The sequence below is a fragment of the Eulemur rufifrons genome, chromosome 16 (genome assembly GCF_041146395.1).
Source record: "Eulemur rufifrons isolate Redbay chromosome 16, OSU_ERuf_1, whole genome shotgun sequence".
Taxonomy (NCBI): Eukaryota; Metazoa; Chordata; class Mammalia; order Primates; family Lemuridae; genus Eulemur; species Eulemur rufifrons.
The window spans coordinates 50,406,003-50,430,314 of NC_090998.1; the positions used below are offsets into that span (position 1 = coordinate 50,406,003).

Genomic DNA, 24,312 nt, shown 5'->3' on the forward strand with positions numbered 1-24,312 from the left:
TTTTTTTTTTTTTTGGTAAGTCAAGCGAAAAGACAAACTGAAAAGAGACAACCTTAAGTCAGACAGGAAAACTGCCAATCTAGTCTGGCCATTAGGATTTCTTCCAGTCTCTCTAGGCTCCAGAATCTGGATGAAAAGAAAACTAATGACATGAACTTCAAATCAGATTTCCTTTCAATTACTGCCCAGTGGCAGGAACCTGGGAGGAAAAGGTCAAGGTGTGTTTTAGTAAGAGACAGCTCCTGGGAATGACACATGGAAGGACAGGACGGAGAACAGCGGGAGAAGGAGACAGAGAGGAGGGGTCGAATGCGCAGGAACCCCAAGGTGAGACTGTGGAAACCTTCTCCGCCGCGGGTGCCGCGCGCCGCTCAGGTGGCCCTTTCCCGCTCAGGTGAGCTCCTCCCGCGCCTCCCATTGGCCGAGACGCCAGTGGCGCTGGGAGGGCGACGCAGCCCGGTCTAGTTCAGGGTCTAGGGCGGCGCGTCACTTCCGGTAGCGCGGAGCTTGTAAAACACCCTGGAGAGAAAATGGCGGCGGCAGCGGCTTCGGCGCCTCAGCAGCTCTCGGATGAAGAGCTTTTCTCTCAGCTCCGCCGTTACGGCCTGTCTCCGGGCCCAGTGACGGAGAGCACCCGCCCTGTCTACCTCAAGAAGCTGAAGAAGCTTCGAGAGGAAGAGCAGCAGCAGCACCGGTCGGGGGGCCGCGGCAACAAGACGCGGAACAGTAATAACAATAACACGGCAGCCGCCACGGTCGCAGCCGCGGGACCGGCGGCGGCGGCGGCCGTGGGGATGGGGGTACGGCCGATCTCGGGCGACCTCTCTTACATACGGACCCCTGGGGGTCTGGGCCGAATCTCGGCCTCGGGCCCGGAGAGCCTCCTGGGAGGGCCCGGGGGCGCCTCTGCCGCCCCCGCGGCTGGCAGCAAAGTGCTGCTGGGCTTCAGCTCCGACGAGTCGGACGTTGAGGCCAGTCCCCGGGACCAGGCCGGCAGCGGCGGGAGGAAAGACCGGGCTTCGCTCCAGTACCGCGGACTCAAAGCGCCGCCGGCGCCCCTGGCCGCCAGCGAGGTGACTAACAGCAGCTCGGCCGAGAGAAGGAAGCCCCACTCGTGGTGGGGGGCCAGGAGGCCGGCGGGCTCCGAGCCGCAGACCCCGTCGGGGAAAGATGGAGCAGTGGAGGACGAGGAAGGGGAGGGAGAGGACAGTGAAGAGAGGGACCCAGAGGCTGAGGAACCGCTGTGGGCCAGCCGGACCGTGAATGGCAGCCGGCTTGTCCCCTACAGCTGCCGGGAAAACTATTCGGATTCGGAGGAAGAGGGAGATGACGACGTGGCCTCCACCAGACAGGTATTAAAGGACGACTCCCTTTCCCGGCATCGGCCCAGACGGACCCATAGTAAGCCTCTCTCTCCGCTGACTGCTAAATCTGCCGGCAGCCGGCTGGAGACTTCAGTTCAGGGAGGGGGAGGACTTGCGATGAATGACAGGGCGGCGGCTGCCGGGAGTCTAGACAGGAGCCGAAACCTCGAAGAGGCGGCGGCGGCGGAGCTGGGAGGAGGGTGTGATCAAGTGGACTCCAGCCCCATTCCTAGATACCGTGTTAACGCTAAGAAAGTGGCCCCTCTTCTGCCCCCGCCACTTACTGACATGGACTCAACCTTGGATTCTTCAACAGGCTCCCTTCTTAAAACCAATAATCATATCGGTGGTGGGGTCTTCAGTCTGGACTCCCCCAGGATTTATTCCAACAGTCTCCCTCCCAGTGCGGCGGTGGCCGCCTCTAGTTCACTCAGGATCAATCACGCCAATCATACGGGCTCCAATCATACCTACCTGAAAAACACATACAACAAACCGAAGCTTTCCGAACCTGAAGAGGAACTTCTCCAGCAATTTAAACGGGAAGAGGTGTCCCCAACGGGGAGTTTCAGTGCCCACTACTTGTCGATGTTTCTCTTAACTGCTGCCTGCTTATTTTTCCTAATACTGGGACTGACTTACCTAGGAATGAGAGGGACTGGAGTATCCGAGGATGGAGGACTCAGCAGTAAGTATTAAACCCTGTAGGTAAGGTAACAAAAGGAATGTTGCTAGTGGTCTGCTTTGGCCGCACTTAGCGTTTTACTTGGCTTTTATCTCCAAGATCATGGTTTAACAGCGAAAGGCCAACAGTGAGTGCTTGTGTCATCTTTAAGAAAGAACACCACTATCAGAACGATATCCTATGGCTGGTTTTAAAATTTTTCTGCATGATGTATCGTGAAATTCAAAACAACTTATAAAAAGACAAAATATTACAAGACTGTTAGTAAAGTGCATTTGTTTATATGGCTTAATTTTCTTTTAGCCTTAAATATTTGTGCATATGCCAGTTACTCAACAGTTTTGAAGTATTAATGATTGTTAATGGACATCATAAATGCAGTGTATTTTCAAATTGAGTTGTGATTCTAAAAGGCAATGTGATAGCTCTTGAAGTTTGGGTTATTTTGTAGTAATAAGTATATGTGTAGGTAGTTCTGTAATTCCTTTGAAGTGAATGAATATAAGAAAGCAGCAAGGCACACCTCTTAATTGATTTCCCCGCCCGAAGCATCTCCCCTCCCACCTATGAAAAAAGTAAAGTATTAGGGCAGTGCAGGAGCTTGCCTGTATTTTTACTCGGACTGGTTTGCAGGCCTTGCTATTTGCTTGCTAAATGGCTTTAGGCTGGTGTGTTCATTCATCCTGTAAGCCAGCATCTTCCTCTATGCTGAGCAACCAGGATACAGCGGTAGTAAGTCAAAGTATCCCTACCCTTAAAAACAAAAAGGAGTTGAATACAGACCATTTTGTGTTCGCTGAAGGAAATAAGGATGGAGAAGTTGGTGTGAACTACTTCACATTGACTGGTCAGAGGAGGTAACTATTTGAGGTGAGATCTGAAGCAGGGGAAGGAGATGATCTTGTAGACAGACAGGAGAACATTCTCTGGGCAAGAGATTATAAGAGGAAAGGCCTTGAGTTGAGTAAAAGCCTTCCTGTAGGTTAGAGTGGTGAGAGCACCTTGAACATGGAAAAGACAGCAATGGGTTAGCACTTCATTTTCCTAATCTATAAAACGATGCTAATATTGACTAGAATGATGCTTGTGAAGATTAAAAGAGAAAGTATTAGTATAATGGACTACTGAATACGTGATTTCTTAGTGTTAGATCCCTCTCTCGACTCCCCTTGAAGACTTCCTACTCTTTTCACCCAACATGAGTTTACTGATCATGATTTGTATTTATAAAATTGTCTTATTAGTTTTATTTCAAAATGGAATGAAAGATGCAGTTAGCTGACTCAGATAAAGAGTAGGAATCAAAATAGTGTAAGCTTTGATTTAGACGTAACCAATTCTAAGATAGGCAAATAATAGATTATTACTAAATTGCTTAATTACAGGGGTTGGAAGAGGAGTGAAATCCCACTCTTCACTTTAAGTGGTTCCCTGGGGGCAAGAGTGATGTATTGTGTCCTGCACCACATATTTGGCAGGAAAAAATAAGGGTACACTGGAAGTTAAACTAGTAAATAAATTTACTAAATTAAATGCCATCACCTATCAGCAGTACCTACCTACATCTGTTTGTTTGTGTAACAACAACGATATGATCTGGCCATTTGCTAAAAGCTAAATGCTTTACACATATACCATCCCAATAACTCAAAGAGACAGATGGTATTATCCTTATTTTATGGAGGAGGATGATGAGACTCAAGTAAGTTAAGAAATGTACCCACAGTTGAACAGTTAGTGAGTAGTAGACTAAGTTGTTTCAGATTTTTTTTTTCCAACTCTAAAGCCATTTTCTTAACACTGTTTTGAGTAACATTTGTAGAGTGCTTTCTAAATAAGTGGGTACTTTTATTATGATTAAGAAGATAATTATTTGGTAAAATTTCATTCAGAATTACTGATGAGCACAATTCTCAATTGAGGTGACTTTTACATCTTTCTCATCAGTATTAAGATGAATAATGTTATGTACAAAAATTTCAGATAGAATAGGATAGGAATGCTAAGTTTTGGTACTCTTCCTCACCTCCACTGATATGGAAGGAAATTTATAAAGTGTTTTGTAAATAGTAAATGTAGGGTAGCCTGGGTGATAGAAAGAACAATGGCTAAGAAGTAGACGATCTGAGTCCTAGGACTTGTCTGAACAACCTTGGTCAAACTCCTTAACCTCTGAGCCTCACTCTTACATGCTAAATGGGGATAATAATATCTGCTGTCTATGGGGTTGTTGCAATGGTCAGATGAGATAGTTTGTTAAACAGATATAAGGTGGTATTATTCAGAAGTTTAGACAAAATTTGTTGTGTTCTTGGTAAACTACGATATATATGTAAAGAAAAATAGTTAAGTCCTTTCTGTAAATGATATTTAGTAGTGCATTTCTTACTTATTTAACTTAATTTTTATTCCATTAAATACACATGGTAGAAGTTGATAAAAAAAATTTGACTAACATGATAATCCTTAAATGTATGATATACTTGACATATTGTATACCATGTTGGAAAGAAGGGCCTACTAGTTCAGTTAGTCTACACACCTAACGGTGTCAGGGTTTCAAGAGTGAATAATTTTCAGTCCCTGTATTTATGTATTCCAAATCCTTTGTCATAGTATGCTGCTTAACCATAGGGTTCATTGGTCAAATAGTGTGCTCAAGGAAATAGTTTACCTTAAGTAATAATTTTCACCAGAAGATTGTAGGTTATATGTGAGAGTAAGCTTTGGTAGGCTTTTATTAGTTATGATTTAAATTATATATAATATGTAATAGATTACTCTTTTAAATAGTCCTTAATCATTTGGTGTTTGAAAATTTTTCATCAATACCCTATTTTTATTAATTAAGTTACTCTGAGTCTGCTTCCTCATTTGTAAAGTTAGGGGGTCGGATTAGATGATACCTAAACCCTTTCCAGCTCTAAGGTTTAAGATTCTAACTTTGAACTGCCCTATCAAAACAGCTCAAGGATGGGCCTGCAGTCAGATTTACTCTCTTGTTCCATAGGTAATTAGATCATTACAGCCCACTAAAAGAAAATAGAGAAGCATAATAAATTGACTATCTTAGGCTCACATGATCATTATTTAAGAAAATTTTTTTCCTGTTACAAAAGACATGGTTTTTGCAGAAAGGAGAGAGATGAAGCAAAAAAAGAATGGTTATTGTGTGCCTCTCTTCCTAGTCTTATGCTCATTCTTGGTATAAATAAGTTTAAGTATTAGATTCTTTCAGAACTTTCTTAATATTTTTCATGTAAATACATCTGTGTGTGTGTAGATTTTCATTCAACAAGAGTGCCTACTATATATACCAAGCATTATTTTAAGCAGCAGGGATATGTAGTGAACAATATGTGGGTATGTGGAAGATGAAATCTCTCTTTCCGAGCTTACATTATGGACAAGTAAACAAATAGGAATTTCAGATATGGTAGTTGCTAAAACAAGATAATGCCAGTAACTTTTGTGGGCTGGGGTGAAGGCACATGCAATATTACACACAGGTAGGCCTCTCTGAGGAGGGATGTTTGAACTGAGATCTGAGTGATTTGAAGGAAGTAGCCATTGACAGGGAGAAGAGCATTCTGATAAAAGTAACAGCAAGTGCAAAACTCCTGAGGCGAGAACCAGCTTGCATGTTGAAGGATCAGAAAGATTGGCCAGTGTTGCTGGGACATAATGAATGACGGGGAGAATGGCATATGATGAAGTCAGAGGTAGGCATTGGCCAGGTCATAAAGGACCTAGAGGCCTTGAGGGCCATCAGAAGGTGTCTGAATTTTAAGTGACATTATACTGTACATATTTGGCAACTTGTTTTTTCACTTAACATTGTATTATGAGTAACTTTCCTATGCAGATTTCAAGGACAAAGGTAAAATTTAAAAATCTCACTGTACACTAGTCCCTTTCTCATCCTATAAAAACACTAAAATCTCCACCATCCTAAAAATATTGTTCAACCTTCAGTCTTATCTAGTTTTTACTCGTTTCTCAGCCAAACTTTATATCTGTATTTTCTCCCCTGCCATTCACTCAACTCTGTCTAGTTTAGCTTTGTTTATCAACCATTCCTCTGTTACCTCTCTTCAAGTCACCAATTACTCAGTTTCCAAATCCTCACCTCTCTGGTACATTCAGTGCATTTTTTCTTTTTTCTTTTTTTGAGACAGATTCTCACTCTGCCCTGGGTCAAGTGTAGTGGCGTCATTGTAGCTCACTGCAATCTCAAACTCCTGGGCTCAAGTGATCCTCCTGCCTCAGCTTCCCAAGTAGCTGGGACTACAGGCATATGCCACGATGCCTGGCTAATTTTTCCTATTTTTAGTAGAAACAGGATCTCACTCTTGCTTAGACTAGTCTCGAACTACTGAACTCAACCATTCTTCCTACCTCAGCCTCCCAGATTGCTAGGATTAAAGTGGTGAGCCACCGCACCCGGCCACATTCAGTGTGTTGACAACTCCCTTCTTCATGAAACTCTCTCCTTTACAAACTTCTTTGTCACCAGTCTCTCCTAGTTTTCATACTTCTGTCTGTGTTTTATATTGATGGTCTCTGAAACTTTATCTTTGGCTCTGTCCTTTTGTACACATTTCCCTAAGCGGTTTCATCCACTCTCCTGGATGACACCTCCCAATTTTATATTTTCCCCTTAGATTTCTCTCCTGAGCATCTGGACTTACCTATTTATTAGACATTTTTGGATATAGCAGAAGTATGTGCCAATACTATCTGACTTTTTCCTTATCTTTACCTTGTTTTTGCCTTTCTGTGTCCTGTTTTAGTTAATGGTGCTTCCATTCACCCAGAGCTCAAGAGAGAAACCTTGTATTTGCCTAGATTCCTTCCAGCCTAGTTGGTTATCAAAACATATAGTTATATCTCCTACATATCTTTTGAGTCAATCTTTTTCTCTCCATCACCCACTGCTCTAGGTTAGACTCTTTCCTGAAATTTTTTGTTGCGTAATATGTGTCCTTGCTTCTAGGCTGTAGCTCTTCCAGTTCATTTTTCAGTGCCAGAGCAGTATTTCTAAAGCACAAATGCATTCATCCCCTCTTGCTTAACATTGCTCAATGGCTTTCTCTTACTTATTGGCCAGAATATAAACGTGGCTAAACTATTCATGGTCTGGCTATGCCTATCTTTTAAGCTACATTTCCTACCAGTGCCTCTCTTCACACTTAACTTTCTGAAAAATGGAACTACTTGCTATTCACCAAATAAGTCATGAAATTTTGTGCCTGTATGCCTTTGCATATGTCATTTCCATCTTTGGGAATGGTGATTCTTTCTCTCTATTGCCCAACTGTTATTCATTCTAAAAAATGTCATCTCTGGACATCTTTGACTCCCCATCCTCTTTACCCTAGAATTTGGCCCATCATTCTCTGCTCAAGCAAAATCTTATGCATTCTACATAGCCTTTATCACAGAGTATTATAGTTGTGAGTGTCCAGAATACCAGACAGATCACAGCTCCATGGAGTAATCTTTCTACAGGAGGAATAGAACACAGTGGTAAAGGGTTTATACTTTTTTCATTCAACTCTGCGCTTTCTCTGTTCATAGTTGACTTTACTAGAGACTCAGTTGCCTTTTATTAAAAATGAAGATGATAATACCTGTTTGAAAATGGCTTTAATAAACGTAAAGTATTTAATGTTGTTGCTTGGCACATGGAAATCTCTTAGTAAATGGAAGTCAAATTAGCACAAACTCATTATTCAGTAAAAATTTGTTGAATAAACGATCACATATCAGGTACCCAATATATATGCACTGATTAATTCATCATCTGGTTCAGTAATTGGTTACCTACTCAATATCTGGTAAGGATATATAAAAGAAATCTCATTTCAGCAGAAGTCTCCACTCTATTAATAACAGTCACCAGAAATGGTTAAGAAACATACAGGCTGTTATGTGATAAGTGCCACACTTTTATAAAAGGGGAGAATTTGCTGTGAATTCTCAAATGATCAGTCTCAAATGATCAAAAGCCCTGAATTCCAAATTAAGGCTTTATTCTGTGTAGGTTTAACAAGGGGAATCCATGGAGGTTTATAAGTAGAGGACTAGTGTGATTAAATTGGTCTTTTAAGAAGGATAAACAGGTGGTGGTATAGATAATGGAGTGACAGGGTTGGAGGGAAGGAATGGGATGCTAGGCACTAGAAGCAGACAGGGAGTGATGAAACCTGAAAGAGGTTGATAATGTGGGGGTGGAGTAGCGCCTGTGTATGAGAAAATTCACTTGAAGAAAGAAATATAATGAATATAGCGAATAAAGGAGAGATAGGAGTGAAAGATTATTCTGTGGTCGTGAGCTTGGATGACTGAGAGAATGGTGATATCCTTGAGAGAACTAGAGATATGGAAGAGGGATCTAACTTGGGGAAAAGTCTTATAGAAACAGTGTTTACTTGGGGCTTATCATTTGAGTTGTTGAAGTGGAAATACCCTCTAGGCTATTGTAGGTACCAAATTGAAGTAAAGATGAGTGGTGCTGAATGTATGTACTGGTACTGTTTACTAAAGGAACAGGTACCTTTTTAGTATGTTTCTTCTTTTAACGTGTAAAAGCCAAGACCAATTGTCATAAAGAGATGCCATAGGTGTTTTTTTTTTTAATATTTTAATTTTTAAAGTAATTGGAATCACCAAAAGGTCCAGAATTTGATATCTAAAATGAACATGGGGGTAAAGATTTTGAAAAACAGTTGTTGCTCTCATTCTTGAAGAATGAAAGCTGCGCTATGTCTGAAATTTTTCAAAGTCGACTACTTTGTAAGAAAACAAATATTCCTAGTTCTCTAAGAATATTCCTGTGAACCCCAAGGGTTTGCAAATCCCTGTTTGATTAAGAAATTAAAGTCTACCGTATGGAAATATCTTTCTTTGGAAAGTTATCTCAGAGGGAAAGCTTGTGAATCCCCACAAGTATATCCAATGGAGCCTACTTTGAGGAAACATAGGCATAGTTATTAGAGAAGTTGGGTTTGAATATTGGCCCTGCCTCTTGCTAGCTTTTTTACTAACGGCAAGTTGCTTAGTAGCTGTAAACCTCTATATCCTCATCAGTAAAATAAGAATTAATGAAATAATACATGTAAAGTAAAGCTCAGGACATGGCACATAGTAATAACAAGTAACCATTATGTAGCTTTATGTGCCAGGCACTGTGCTAAACAGTTATTGTTATTTAATCCTCTTGAGGAGGTCCTTATCCTATTATCTATTTTATAGATAAATGGAGACTCTGAGAAGTAAATTGCCCAGGGTCATGTGGCTAGTAAGTGCAGAGGCAGTATTTGAACTCAGATAGTGGCTCTTAACCATTTTCTAGATTGCCTTTTTATATGTGTAAATACATAAGAACTCATTATATGTTCTCTACTATTATTATTGTTAATATACAGAAAATTATGAAGAGTATGGATGGGTAATGCATGAACATGAAATCCTAAAAGTGCCAGCAATAATCTATGAAACCTAACAACTTAAGGAAAAAAAAGTACAAATTTGCACTTATTGAACAATTGGAAATCGTGTGCAACTATTAGATTAATGTATTGATATATGAGGCAGGAGCACCTACTATAATATAATACAAATTGTAATATATAATATGTGAAACTATACTAAAATATACTATTTCTAATTTTTAAAAGATTTGCCCAGTTTCAAAACTGGTTAGGAAAGTGAGCTTGTAATTTCCATTACTCCAGAAAACTTACTCTTTCCAGAGTTGATTTTAAGATGTAAACACCTTAAAGTACAGTACATTTGGTTCTTCCTTTTTTGCTCCTTTTAAATAAACTTTGTATTTTTCCTTTATGCTCATATTTGTTTTAATGGAAATGAAGTATTTTATAATTTCAGGGACACTTTTAAAAATTAGGTGTTCTCATGATTCCTCAGAGTTGTAAAGTTTTAAAGCTAGCTTTTCCTTGCTCATTAAGTATTCTATATTAACTTCACCTTTCTGAAAAATATTTTATATAATTTAAAGGAAACTTATAAAGAGAGATTTAATCTAGTTTATAAGTAGTTTAAAAAAGAAGCATACCTTTAACTATTTGAATCTTCTCTAAAATATATGGTAAATAAGTACTACTAACTTCTTTATGAAAATTTTATTACTAATGGTATATCTTTATTCTAATTCCATATTAATTTATTGTACACTAAAAATAGCTGCCATTTAATTTGGGAACACAGCCCGATACTAACTGTGGAAATTGTTATAACAATTATTTGCTTATAACTTTAGATTTTGGCTTTCATATTTAGAATTTATTTTTAACATGGATTTTAAAGTGAACCAGTAATAGTATATTTGAGCAATAATGTTTGGATTTTGCTGCATAATCCAAACTTTAACCTGAATCACACAAGTGTTATTTAAAAAAAAACTTAAAAAATTTTTATTAACAATGCTGTCAAAATAATTTTAAAACAAGAGTTAACCAAGAAGAAAGTGTTAGGTTTTAATATTTATTCATCTAACATTCCATAGTTAAATATTACATGTTTGACGTCATTATTTTTAAAATGTATTTCTAAGGAAATTAGCTTTTTAAAAAGATTATAAAAATTATATTCAGAGGTAATAATATCTCCAAATAGAATGATACTTATGTGGGAGCCATCATGAATTACTTTTCATATGTCTTAATTTTCTTTTTATTTCTGGGGGTATAGTTTAAAATTATACCACTTTTATCTAGGTAGCAAATGTATTGCTCTATGCTTTCTTACAGCTTTTTGCTTAAAACGTTTTTGCAAGATGACTTCTGAATTCATATTTATAGCTATGTTGCTATCAAATAGCAAGCTAAAGTTTAGAAACAAGGCTTGGGTGCAAAACTATGCAAGAGTTTAGTTCAGCTGTCCTAAACTAATTGGGTGTTAAGTATGCACCAACAATTGTTCTCCTGACCTGAACGTGACATGAATAGAAAAAAAATTCCTTAGGAGCAAATGGATATCTTAGCATATAGCAGAAAATTAATTTTGTTTTGCAGTTAGAGACGTGTATATGTGTGTGTGTGTGTGTGTGTGTGTGTATGTATGTATACACACACACACACACACACACACATCGAATTTGCCAACCATGGCTAATTCGTGCGAGCACATTGTACTTAAAAAGGAAGGTTTTGCTCTGTCAGAATTTACCTAGGTATAATTTTCAAAACTTATACATGGAGAGAACTGTTGAAATTAGGCAGGGAGAAATCTTAGAATATCTGTTTCTTCTAGCCATGGTTTAGAACCTTGATCAACTTTATTAATGACTTCCTAGTTTTGTAAGGGTACCTCCTATGGGATCACAAATGCTTTCTTTGATTTAGTGCATTTGAAGAAACATTTAAGTTTCTGTCCTATACGTTCATTCACTCTGATTATTTATCAAGCACCTTACCAGAAGATGAGTATATAGTTTTTAAAACTATAGGAGTGACACTCACTCCAGCACCACATTGTGGCTGACATTTTTTTTCCCCTAAATATTTATATACTAGCTAGTCCTCAGAATTGGAATTTGGTTACTATGCAACAATGTTTCAGATTTATATATTGTGGCTTAGGAAACATAACTTTTAAAAATTAGTTTCTGCAAATTTGAGTATGCCATCTGGTAAAGCTTACCACAGTGTATACTCTACATACACAAAAGAAACAATCTAAGTGACAGTGTGTGTTGATTTTTCCTTTCACCTTTTCTGTATTACAGTTTTCTCATTTGGGAATTTCATCTTTAAAAACCACACAATTTTAATAAATGTAGGTTTCATTTCTTACAGGTTTTTAAAAGTAATTTTTTTTTAAAAAAGAAGGGATATGAAGAATTAATTTGCCAAAAATGAAAATGTTATAAATCTGAGCATTTATGATTATGGTTCAAGATGTTCTAGAAATATGCTTATGACAAAAGTTTTGTTTTTTAAAAATGTCATCTCCAGATGTCCCTTCTTTCAGATTCTAAAGCCTTAAATGATAAGAACAAACATTTATTGAGAACTCTTTATGTGTGAGCACTTTAATTTTTGTGAAAGTAACTACTAAAATCTTTGTGAGAAAAGTAAAACATAAAAGGAATAAGGTTACAAGTGGCTTGTTCAAGATCCCACAGCTACTAAGTGTTAGAGCCAGCATTTGAACCTAAGATCTGACTTAGAGTCCACAGTCTAAACCACCAGGCAGCAATTGAGTTTTTTATGCTTTATTTTATTCTCAGCTACTAACATTATTTGGGCAAGTGAGTTACCCCTAACCTCTGAGCCTCTGTTTTTGCATCATTCTCGTGAGGGTATAATAAAATCAGCTGCTTCCAGCCAATGATTTTTGTAGGGAACTAATGTGATGATGTCTGTAGAAATGTTTTGGAGTGATATATAATTATACTTTAACTACTGTTAGTTAGGATTTTTCAACTGTAGTAGTCTAATTTAAGCAATGCATGTTCAGCACCCATGACTTGTCTTGTCAGTGATGTTAATAATAGAAGAGTTGGTTAAATTTATAGTCCTTATCAGTGTTTTAAAGCCTTTCTCTCAAGCTATCTGAGCAGATGAAAGGGAATTATCTTTTCACATTACTTAATTAGTGCCTTCCTTATCTCTAGGACTGAAAAATAATATTTTTCTTTTTGCAGCTATATTAATTAAATAGGTGATGAAGCACAACTTGATACTACTAGATTGTACCCTTACTGACCACCAGAAGGTAGATTTGCTGATAGGAAAGTCAGAGATTGGATACATTGCTTTAATCCAAAATAGAGTACTGAATTTGAGGCAGAAAAACATTTAAGAATGTGCAGGGGTCTTAGAGTAAGCTTCTGTTAACATTACCTGAAGAACAGACAGTGCATGCGATTGATAGAAAGGGGTATTTTGTCACGTGCTGTTCTTCATCTAGTTTATAAGATACCACGAGTATTAGTATTACCAAAGTGGGAAGATGAGGTGTGTCCCTGTGAATACACAATAGATGGGTATTAAAATCATACTACTTAAATTAGAAGGGATTTAAAGTGCATTAGGATCTTCAGTCTCCTAGGTAATTCATATGAAGCACATAATGAAGTTTTCATCCCATTTTGCATTTGAAACTATATCCATGATACGGTATTTGTTCAGACTAGAGTTGTCCAATAGGATTATAGTACAAGTCACATATGCAATTTAAATGTTTGTAATAGTCATGTTAAAACATAAAAACCAAGTGAAATTGATTTTAATAATAGATTTTATTTAATCTAATATAGCTATAATATTTTGACATATAATGAATGTAACAGTTGATGATCTGTTTTATCTTCTTTTTTCAGATTAAAGCTTCAAAATCCAGTGTGTATTTTATACTCACAGAGTATTTCAATTCAAGCTAGCCATATTTCAAGTGCTCAGTAGCCACATGTGACTAGTGGCTACCCTATTCGATAGCACAAGTCTGGACTGTCCTAAGTGAATGGAGTTACATTGTTGGTTTAATGAGATCTAATGACTGTTCATTTTTGAATGCTTACAATGTGCCATGCATTGTGTTCTCTATAATATTTTCAACTAATCTTTATAACTCCATTATGTAGGTTTTATTATCATTTTACAGATACAAACAATGAGGTATGAAGATATTAATTTGTCTAAGGTTAAAAAGGTAGTCTGTAGAGGAGCAGGATTTAAAACTAAACCTGACTCTAAAACCCTTGTTGTGTTTATTATATTGCACAGTTTTAATGCACCGCCACTTAGAGATAGGGCAGGTAGTAGAGTGAGATTTAGTGCTGCCACTCTCAGCTGTTTTTGATTCACTCCTGTGACTTATGGTTTAATCACTCCTTATTTTAAGGAAGTGAAAGTGGTACCTCCTAAGTCCTCATAGTCCTCATTAGGAATATTCCTTTATACGCATTTCACCATTTCCCATTGTAAAGTGTTTTCTACAGCTCTTTAGACATGTAGAAGGGAGAGATGCCTCCTTCTGCTTTGAATCTGGCACGTTTGTGGCAAGAGGTAGGGGAAAAGTCAGCTCTCACTGAGAAACGTGAAAACTAATGACTGGTAAAACTCTTCCCAGAGTAAAGAAAATTTTTAAGAGTTTCAGTATTTCACTCTGAGAGAAATTTTGGGAAGTTCTTATTTATCATGTTCTTTGGATTATAAGTATTTCCTCAGTTCTCTTATAGGATGTTATATGATAGGTTTATACGTAGCAGCATCTCCTAATTAATTTGAATAATTTCTTTGAATTACATTTGGATTCTGAGAAAATATTTGCTCACAAAGACAAGCTGTTAAAGCTGTTTAATTCCTAAAGGAAAAATAGGCAGTCCCTAATTTTTGAATAGGTTGTCTTCCAGGTCATGTGTAAACAGTTGTTTGAACTTGGCACATGTTTTACTACACTGCTTTTAAGTTCTCAGGCTAACCCACAGAAGCCTATTTAAAACCACATACTGTTTTACCACTAATATAGTATTGGTTTAAATTTTGGGTCCTTAGAGCAGTGAAGCATGTTCTGTGGGAGTTGGAGGAGGAAAAAGAAAGTTTATTTTTGGCTTTTTATGTTTTCTCTTCCTATACTTTTCCATCTCTTAGTTCCTGTTTTCCAACTCATACTGGCCTAAGCTTCCTACTGTTTTACTGTAACGTTGGCAAAACATCAAAATGCTCAATAACTTCACAGTTTTCTTTAGTATGTAGTAGGTCTGTTTATTGAGTGCTTGGCAAGTATAAACATTTTATGCTTTTTATCTCATTTAGTCTTAAGAGTTTTATGAGTAGGTGCTAGTCTCATATCATTTTACAAATGAGGAATCTGAGGATTAGATTAATCAGTTTGCCCAAAGTTATAGGGCAGGGAGAGGAATTATGTAGTTAGGTTGTTGGACAAATTTTAGAAGTATGACTGGAAAGCTTATCCACTAACCATTGTAGTATACTGCTTTCCTCTTTCACATACTCTTTTCCTTTCCCTCTTTGCTAAATCTCGACTCCTTTTATTGCCTCAATTCAGCTACTTTTTTTTTTTTTTTTTTTAAAGACACAGGGATTTCGCTAAGTTGCCCAGGTTGGCCTCCTTCTACCTACCTCATCCTCTCGAGTAGCTGGGACTAGCGGTGTGAGCCACTGAGCCTGGCAACCAGCTACTTTTAACTAAATGTTAGGGAAAGCCATTTGATTGAATTAATTCATAATATAATATTGTAGAGCTTTGTTAATAAAAATTATATGATTTTATGATAAAATTTGACAATGTGATTATTGAGAATTGAGCCAATATGGAATCAGAGTTTAGACCAGCCTCTCTAAATCATTCTTTGTCCTTGCATGTTTAGTAGCTGGGTTGCCTACTGTTCTATATTTTCAGTTAGAATTTATGATAGTAGTTTTCAGCTATGGACTGAGAACATTTTGGGAGCTGCACCCATTACAGAATATTTTCTGAGGACCTAATAAATGATTTGCCTCTTATATTGTGCTATTATTTTTCAACTGTACTGCTATGCTTAGAATATAAAATATTATTGTATTCATAGAATTTTGTTATATTTTCTTAGTAAATATCAAAAGTACTGTCATGGGGAATTTGAAAATCATGATGTAAATGAAGAAGTCCTTTTACTTAAAAAGTGGAGAATCATTGTGTAAATCATACTACAAAGAAGTTATATATAAATTATATTTACCGGTTATATTAATAGTTTAGAATTTGTTTTCCAGACACTCATACTGAATGTCAACTGAATCAGTTGTAATGTTGAAGTGACTGTCTAACTTATCAACTGGTAAACGCCCTTTAATCTTCTCAAAGATGATTGTGCAAGATCTTTAGATTCTCTCTCTGATTGGTGAAATTTTTGGCAGTAAATGAAAAATTCAGGCATTATAAAAGACTTTGGTTGGGAGCTCTGGAGTCTTCCCTTTCTCTACAAACTGTCATTTCTTCCCATGGTAGAGACAAATGATGGAGTAGCAGTATTTTGTGTTATTTTGTAAACTGAGTGCTATTTTTTATTTCATACTGGAATTGGGGAAAGAAGAAAGCTAAGATTTATTAATCTCCCTCTCTCCACATTGCTGGACACTGTCACAAAACATCTCATTTTATATTGGGTAATTAGAGATCCAGAGGTGGTAACTTGCCTGTGATCGAAAGTCATAAACATTGGAGCTAGTATTCATCACTTCAGAGATTTTTTTCATTTTGTCCCATTGATTTTTACTTTGAAGAGGTACTTTTCATTCCTCTAAATGATACAATTTCAGGAGCAAGCATTACTTAAAAGAAAATTTATATTTTAAAAGAAATTTAAATTGTAATTTAAATTTTAAGAGTTGTCCTTGGTTGAAATTAATACAAAACAGCTATAAATTATATTAGTGTCATCTCATCCAAGAAGGAAAAAGAAAAATATTACTCAATTACTTTGAAAATATTCAGTGTCTTTTTAAAAATTCTGTAATATTTGGGTTGGGAAATGAGAGAAACTAGGATGATTTAGGGTCTTTGCTTAAATTTCCCTGTAAGTAGAATATCGGTCCAAATACAGTTTTAAAAATAGAAGTATAATATTTTGTTGGGTAGGTTTAGATTGCTTTTTTTTTTTTTTTTTTTTTAAAGCAAACATCTTCAGTTTTCTTTAAAATTCTTTTTGGTAAATAAATTCTGTAGGGACTAAAATAATAAAAGACACTGAAGTTCATCAATAAATGTGTATTGATGAAGAACCATAGTACAAGTATTAGAATTAAATAAGTAAAAATACATAAGCATGGTGTATGGGTTTTGAGTTTAAAAAGTAAGATTAAATAGGGTCTAAGTAGGGTGTCCAATTTGGATAAAAAGAAATAAATAGCTTAATGTGGTAAATCTGGCAAGTCCATATGCTAGCTAGAGCAGACATAATATGAATATTTTCCTGGTTTGCAGTTTGAATGTCTCTCCTTATTGCATTGGGCCTTTTGGTGAACTCCCTGGGTGGCCCGTGCATCATCAGAGGTGAGGGTTGTCCAGTTTCAGGATATAGGACTTCAGAAATAGAGCAGTTTATAGATAACAAAATGTCAAGGACAATGAGCAGGACTAGAATCTGATGTTTACAAGGGTGCACTATAGTTTTGTATCGAAACATAAATTTTTTCTCGACAGCCGCTTCAGTTTCTATCGAAGATAGTTACAGTAAGACTAATTTGTCTGCAAAAGAAGTCTAGTTTCATTAAACTTGGCCTGAATAGTGATTGGCCATATAGGCTCTTTTAAAGTCTACTTTGCTGAAACTTTTAAATAAAGAATCTCAGATTAGACTTTTAAAAGCTTCTCCAAGCTAAGAAGCCGTGCCAAAGACTTGCCAGGAGACTTTGCTTGCAATTCCTATAGATTTGGGTGAGTTTCTCTCTTCTCAAGTTTCTCAAAATAATTTTAAAGTTCCTGGGCCTTCCTTATTCAACCTGTAAGGCCAGAGAACCCTTAAACCCTGGCACCACATCAGTTTCCCCCCCCCCCAAGGGGCTTTATTGGCTTCATAAAGTAACCTTTAGTTCTTTAAAACTGGTCATATCCAAGTCTGTGCATTCTCAAATATGACATTCCAGTCAAAGCTTTGATACTATAATCAATGTTTCCAATTATATCTTGTTACAAAGAGAAAAGATTTGTATTGAACTTATGCAAATAGTTGTATTGCCATAAAAATACTCACTGATAATTTCTGAATTTTGGAGGGATCACAGAGGGAGAAAAGATAATTGTTTCATCTTTGTTCACAAATATATACTTTACCAAATTGTTGTAAATTATAGATAGCTTCAGAGAAAAGAAAAAGACTCCCTTAAATCTGAAAAACACAACATTACAGAACCGGCAATGTTTTCAACAAAAAGGCCATTAAAAACCCCATAATTTTTCTTCATCAGTTCATTTACTCTCATGTACTTTTTGTTCTGCTTGCTGTTGGGTTAGCAGTTTCATGAACCAATCAGTTTCTTCATTAGAGTTGTGGAAATTCTTACCCGGACCAATGGTATAATCTTAAGGTTTTCAGAAACCTGTACTTGTCAGAATCTTTTCCGTGAATCTCCTTGAGGATGAAACACTTGAGGATTATAGTTGCTAAGCAAAAGCTTTCAGGAAAACATCAGAGTGAAACAATTAACTGTCTATAGATGATAAGACTTAAAGTGGCCTTGGTGAAAGATCTGATGAGAGTTTATTATAATGCAGTTGACAAGAAAATTTTATTTTGTGACATACAATATTTTAACATAATAATCAAAATTATGACTGCTAACAGTATACCAGGACATATCTGATTTCTAGGAATTTCATACAATTTCTAGAACATTCATATCAATAACATACCCATACAAATGTAACTCAAGGAAGGTTAAAACATTATTGCTTATTAGATGATGCTTCCCATGTAAATTTAACATACTGAATAAGTCTAATTAGTTTAACATCTCTTTTTATGAGGAGAGAGAACAAATTCTTTTGAGATATTCTAGGGGCCTTCTGGAAACTACTAAAGTTAGTCTGAGATCAAAAAGACAATTTAGAATTGGATTAATAATGTAGACGTAAAAAAACTAAAAAAAAATCACTTCTTTTAATGAGAATTCATTTTTCATAGTCAAAGACCTAATAAAGCAAGAACAGACTGATGCTCCAAGAAAACTTTGTACCAATATACTTTTGATATTGACTCATCATTTTAAAAAAATGACTTGTGGCCGGGCGTGGTGGCTCACGCCTGTAATCCTAGCACTCTGGGTGGCCGAGGCGGGTGGATCGCTCAAGGTCAGGAGTTCGAGACCAGCCTGAGCGAGACCCCGTCTCTACTAAAAAAAATAGAAAGACATTATATGGACAACTAAAAATCTATATAGAAAAAAATTAGCCGGGCATGGTGGCGCATGCCTGTAGTCCCAGCTACTCGGGAGGCTGAGACAGTAGGATTGCTTAAGCCCAGGAGTCTGAGGTTGCTGTGAGCTAAGCTGACGCCACGGCACTCACTCTAGCCTGGGCAACAAAGTGAGACTCTGTCTCAACAAAAAAAAAAAAAAAAAAAATGACTTGTAAGTAAATCCATTCAAATATTAGCCAGGTTGACCACACATAAAATTCCTTTTTCAAGATTCCTTTTCTATAAACCTTCTACAGTTTTCTTATATCCATTCAGTTTTGTCCTATATGGTTCCTCTTTCCTACTGTGGAACAATCAGTCATTGTACTTTAGGACAGTAATTATTCTCTTTTTCCCTTAACAAAGACGCATCCTTTGTAGTTTATAGCTTTTCTTACCAAAAATGTGTTATTTTCCTCATACGTGGTATTGTTTCTTCTAGTTTTAATTACCGTATATTAATTAGAATTCATAACTTTTAGTAAATTTAATTTTTAGAAGCATGTGTTTCCTCATGGTATAGTTTTCCAGTGTGACACAGGACATGTTTACTAACAGACCTCAATATCTTTAGTTCCATAGTAAGAAGCCAAAAGTGAGTAACTTAGGTTCTGTAATTAATTTTTCAGTATTTTATTTGAAAATTATCTAGATATGATGCAGTGAGTATCTGTCACTTAATTTTTATTTTATTTTATTTTTTTTTTTTGAGACAGAGTGTCACTCTGTTGCCTGGGCTAGAGTGCCGTGGCATCAGCCTAGCTCACAGCAACCTCAAACTCCTGGGCTCAAGCGATCCTCCTGCCTCAGCCTCCCGAGTAGCTGGGACTACAGGCATGTGCCACCATGCCCGGCTAATTTTTTTCTATATATATTTCTAGCTGTCCAGATCATTTCTTTCTATTTTTAGTAGAGACGGGGTCTCGCTCTTGCTCAGGCTGGTTTCGAACTCCTGAGCTCAAACGATCCGCCCACGTCGGCCTCCCAGAGTGCTAGGATTACAGGCGTGAGCCACCGCGCCCAGCCTTGTCACTTAATTTAAGTTAGCAAAACTCCAAGGGTGTAAGTTACCAGAGAATTTGGAAACAGGTTTTAAGTAGACATAACACAAAACAAAACTAGCCATCATCAAGTTATTACCCTTTTAGCTATTTACAGCCATGTGCATGTTAGGCAGTTATCACAAAGGCAAGAATCCTAAAAAAGTTAAATAGATGGGTTTTTTGTTTTATTGCTATGCTTGATATACATAAAGCGATGGACACTGCACTTTAACTTGCACATTTGTTCTTAGGTTGAACTTATAGTTCTATAATCTTAAACATCTGGTAAAAATAACTGTCAAAGGAAAAGAACCCAAACTCTGTAAAATAATTTAAAGAGGTTTATTCTGAGCCAAATATGTGCGACCATGGCCAGGAGAGCCACGCCCAAGAAGCCTTGAGGAAATGGTCTTGCCTTGGTTGGGTTACAGTCAGTCTTAAATACCATCATTAGCTGACATAAGGAAAGAAGGATATAGGTAAAGACCCAGTTAAGACAAGCTGGCCAGGAAAACCATCTTAAACAAAGAAAAGGCTTATTATGTAGATTTAAGCCAGAGCCTTCTCCATTGTAAGAATTTCTAGTCATTTAGTCCTCTTCTTCCTGGTGAAGAGAGAAAGACATGGAGATTTCTTTTATAGATGTAAATTTCTCTTACAAAACAGTCTAAAAATAACTGGCTGAAAATGTAAAAGTCCTTATGCCAGAAAGGCATATTTTGGAGACTAATTTGGCCAGAAAGATCAAGGAGTCCTCAATCATGTGCTCCAATGAGAATTCTGAATTCCTGAGCAAATTTCTGCAAGTTTTCTTTTGGGACAGGGAAAATTTTCCCTTGATCTGAGCTCTAGATTTTGCCTAAGATATGAAGGTGGTTAAAGAGACATTTGTCTAGCTTTCCTTTCATCTTTGGGGTGGGAAGGTAACTGAGCTAAAAGCTTAGTAGATTCAGAGTTGGCAGAGGAGGCTAGAGAGAACAATAGAGAGGAGTTAAGTCAGTCAATATGTAATTTTTTTTTAAATCAGTTAGTTGCTTAAGCTTTTCGTTTGCCTTTTGTAGGAAGTCTTTGAGAGAGGCAGGTTTTGATTCAGGCTTTTAGAAGCCACTACAATTAAAAAAAAAATTCGTTTGTTTCTGAGGTGTTTTAGAGCCTTTCTTTTCTAACGTGCCTTGTAAATGAACAAATTTATCTAGGTTAAAACTATGGCCACTGTAACTCTGAGTTACCTTTGGTAAGGTTTACCCCTTTCTCTAGAAAATCATAGGTTCTGAGTCCAAGGTCTTATACATGAAATTGACTGGAGTTCCGGATGAAGGAGTTCTAAACTCTTTGCATCTGGCTGAACCCATGATTCCCTCTCTTCTTTTAACTTTACCTACCATCTAGACTCTTTTTGTTACCAAAAGGTTGACACTTGTCCTTGAGGCTGCATTAGAAGAACAAGAACAAATCATTTAAGGAGAGGGAAAGAAAAGTTTATTACTTTACCAGCAAAGGGGGAAAAATGGCAGACTTTCTCATCTCAAGATCCAAATTTCCTGAACCTAAGCAGAACTACAGAACTTTTAAAGGGAGTGCCCCTCAATTCTAGACTATTATGGTTAACTATTCTAATCATCCCATCTCTGCCAAAGACAAAGCCTGTGACCTCGGCCCACCTGGGGGACTGGCACCAGCTGGGACTGGCACCGGCCTGGGATGGCTGAACTATCTCCTGAGAACAAAAAAACAAAAGACCTTGTCCCTGCCTTGGGGATGCAGGCCAAGCCACAGTTCCCAAAAAGAGTGGGAGAAGTTTTAAGGAACAGTTTTTTCAGGCCATTCCCTCTATTATATATTCCCCACTGTCAATATTTCTCTTCTATATCTATGAGAGGAGGGGTGACTACTCTGTTATATTTGCATTCAGATGAACCCATGATTCCCTGTTGTCTTGTAATCTTACCTACCAGAGGCCTCCTGTTGGACCTAGTCCAGTTTCTGTCTTGACTTCCAGACGGAGTCTGTATCAGAAATGCTCAGATAAACTCAGAGAACTCAAAACAAGTTGTGGAGCTTGTATCCAAGAGGGGCCTTCCAATGGTGACCTCCAAATACATAGTGAGAAGCAGTGAGCACAGGGGACTTAGCTAGGTACTTATGCCTGTTACTTATGTTCCCAGGAATCAACATTTTGGGGGCGGGGGTTCTTTGGATCCTTACTTCTGATGCTAGAGCTGTTAAAAGAAAAATTTTAGACAAAATAAATTTAACAGTTTATTTGAGCAAAGAATGATTCATGAATTGAGCAGCACTTAGAAACAGAAGAGCTTCAGAGAGCTCTGTTCTGCAGTGGTATGGGCAGCAAGCTTTTATAGGCTGGAAACAAAAGTAAGACAAAGAAAATATATTTGGTTAGAATGGAAGGATCCTAGTTAGAGGTTAGTTGGTGGTTTATGATCAGTTCATTTTACTGTTTACATTGAATTGGATTTTTGGTTTGCTTAAGATAGAAGTTCCATTTATAGAAATAACCTCAGGCTAATGGGCTCCTTATTTTCTTTAACAGTAGTCTTATCTTCCATCCCAAGGTATGTCTAGGACTGATGCTTATTGACTGTGATGGCCAAATAGAGTGGTGGCGGGAAATTGTAGCAACCTTTTGTTTTTTTTAGCATTCATTCACACATATTGATTTGTATTCTTCCACTCCAAGTAGAAGTTGTAGAAGTTAGAAGTAGATGTTAAGTGAGAATCTGGTATGATTCCAGTGTATGCTGAATATTCCATTCATTGTATTCATGAGGAAGCCTAGTCTTTACTCAAGGTTCCGTATATTATAATCAACAAAAAAGTCTTATTTAGCCTAGTTTACCACATGTTGTAACTTCTTAAAGTGTTATCCTGTGGTTTTGTTTTTGACCTGATGATGACATACTTAAATGTCTCTGTTTCCTAAGTTACTTTTCATCTGTTTCTACTTTCTTTCTTCCAGAGCTAAAGATAGACGTAACTTTTAAGCACATTTCTCATAAAGTCAGTGATGGGAATTTCTTACCTCCAGATTTAGTTTATATGTTTGTTCTCTATGCTTTGTCTGTACATAGCATACCCTTTTCCTTTTTATCAGAACTATGTTCCTTATCTCCATTTGATGAATGGAATGGAAACTACTACCATTTATTTTTTTAGTCTTATTCACCTCTTCATTCCTCTGCAGATTTCTCTCTCCAGTTTTCTTATTTGCATATTGTCTTTGTGCTACACAAAACTGAACTGGTGATAATCAATTCAGTTTATTCAATCAATTCAATAATCAATCACATTTAAGATGTTAAATGTGCAATTTTGAATGTTACCAAGTACAAGACCTATTGTATGTAATTGGGAAATTTATGTTACTTTATTGCATTGTACTGGAGATAGACTGTGCCGTGTATCACAGATCCCTTTTGGATATCCAAATTCTCATTTAGCAATATTCTTTCAGAATCGACCTTGTTGTAATACGGTTTTACTTGTATCTTGTAATGTAAACCTTGAGAAAGTGTTAAAGTCAGTCTCTAGTGTGTAACAGTTAATGTTTAAAATCTCTTAGTGCAGTGAACTGTCACCATGTTTAATAAATTATAGTATTTCATTAGCATAAATTCCTTTGGGTGCCAAGTTAGCTATTGCACAGATGCTTGGTATTATTTATGGGTTTGTATCTAACCTTTACAGGTTGACTTGTTTTTATTTTTCTATTCACATGTCACCATGCAGTAGCATAATTCTTTAAGTGTCATATGTACAAAAGTAATTTTCAAGAAGAGATCTGTTGAAAGTATTGAAAGGTAGATCACTCAAACTTCTGGACCTTGAATAGTGTATTAAGATTAAGCTCCCATAATTTAAGTAGACATACTTAAATTGCTTTGTCTTTATTTGAGTGTGTTCCTTGTACAGTAGTCCCTTGGTATGCATAATGTATTGGTTCCAAGACCCCTGTGGATACCAGAATCCATGGATGCTCAAGTCCCTTATGTAAAATGGTATAGTATTTGCATATAGCCTATGCACATTTTCCCACATATTAAATCATCTCTAGATTATTTATAATACCTAATACAATATAAATGCTATATAAATAGTTATACTTTTTTTTTTTAATTTTTACTGCTGTATTGTTCTTATTGGTTCACACGCCACCGCCCCCTGAATATTTATCATCTAAGTTGGTTGAATTCTTGAATACAGAACCCCAACATGGGGGTAGACTACAGGGATGTCAGTTAGATGGGGGCAGCAGCCTAATTGTTTCCCTTTGGA

The 24,312-nt window shown here is 37.0% G+C and overlaps 1 protein-coding gene across 2 annotated transcripts in view; it reads left to right on the plus strand.

The window, feature by feature from the left end:
- The first annotated feature begins 516 nt into the window (after positions 1-516).
- LEMD3 (LEM domain containing 3) overlaps positions 517-24,312 on the plus strand; it is a 68,044-nt gene continuing 44,248 nt past the window's right edge. For both annotated transcript variants that reach the window (XM_069489624.1, XM_069489625.1), the window contains exon 1: positions 517-2,052. In XM_069489624.1, coding sequence (XP_069345725.1) covers positions 531-2,052 — 1,522 coding nt within the window. In that variant the 5' untranslated portion in view covers positions 517-530. The remainder of the gene's footprint in view (positions 2,053-24,312) is intronic.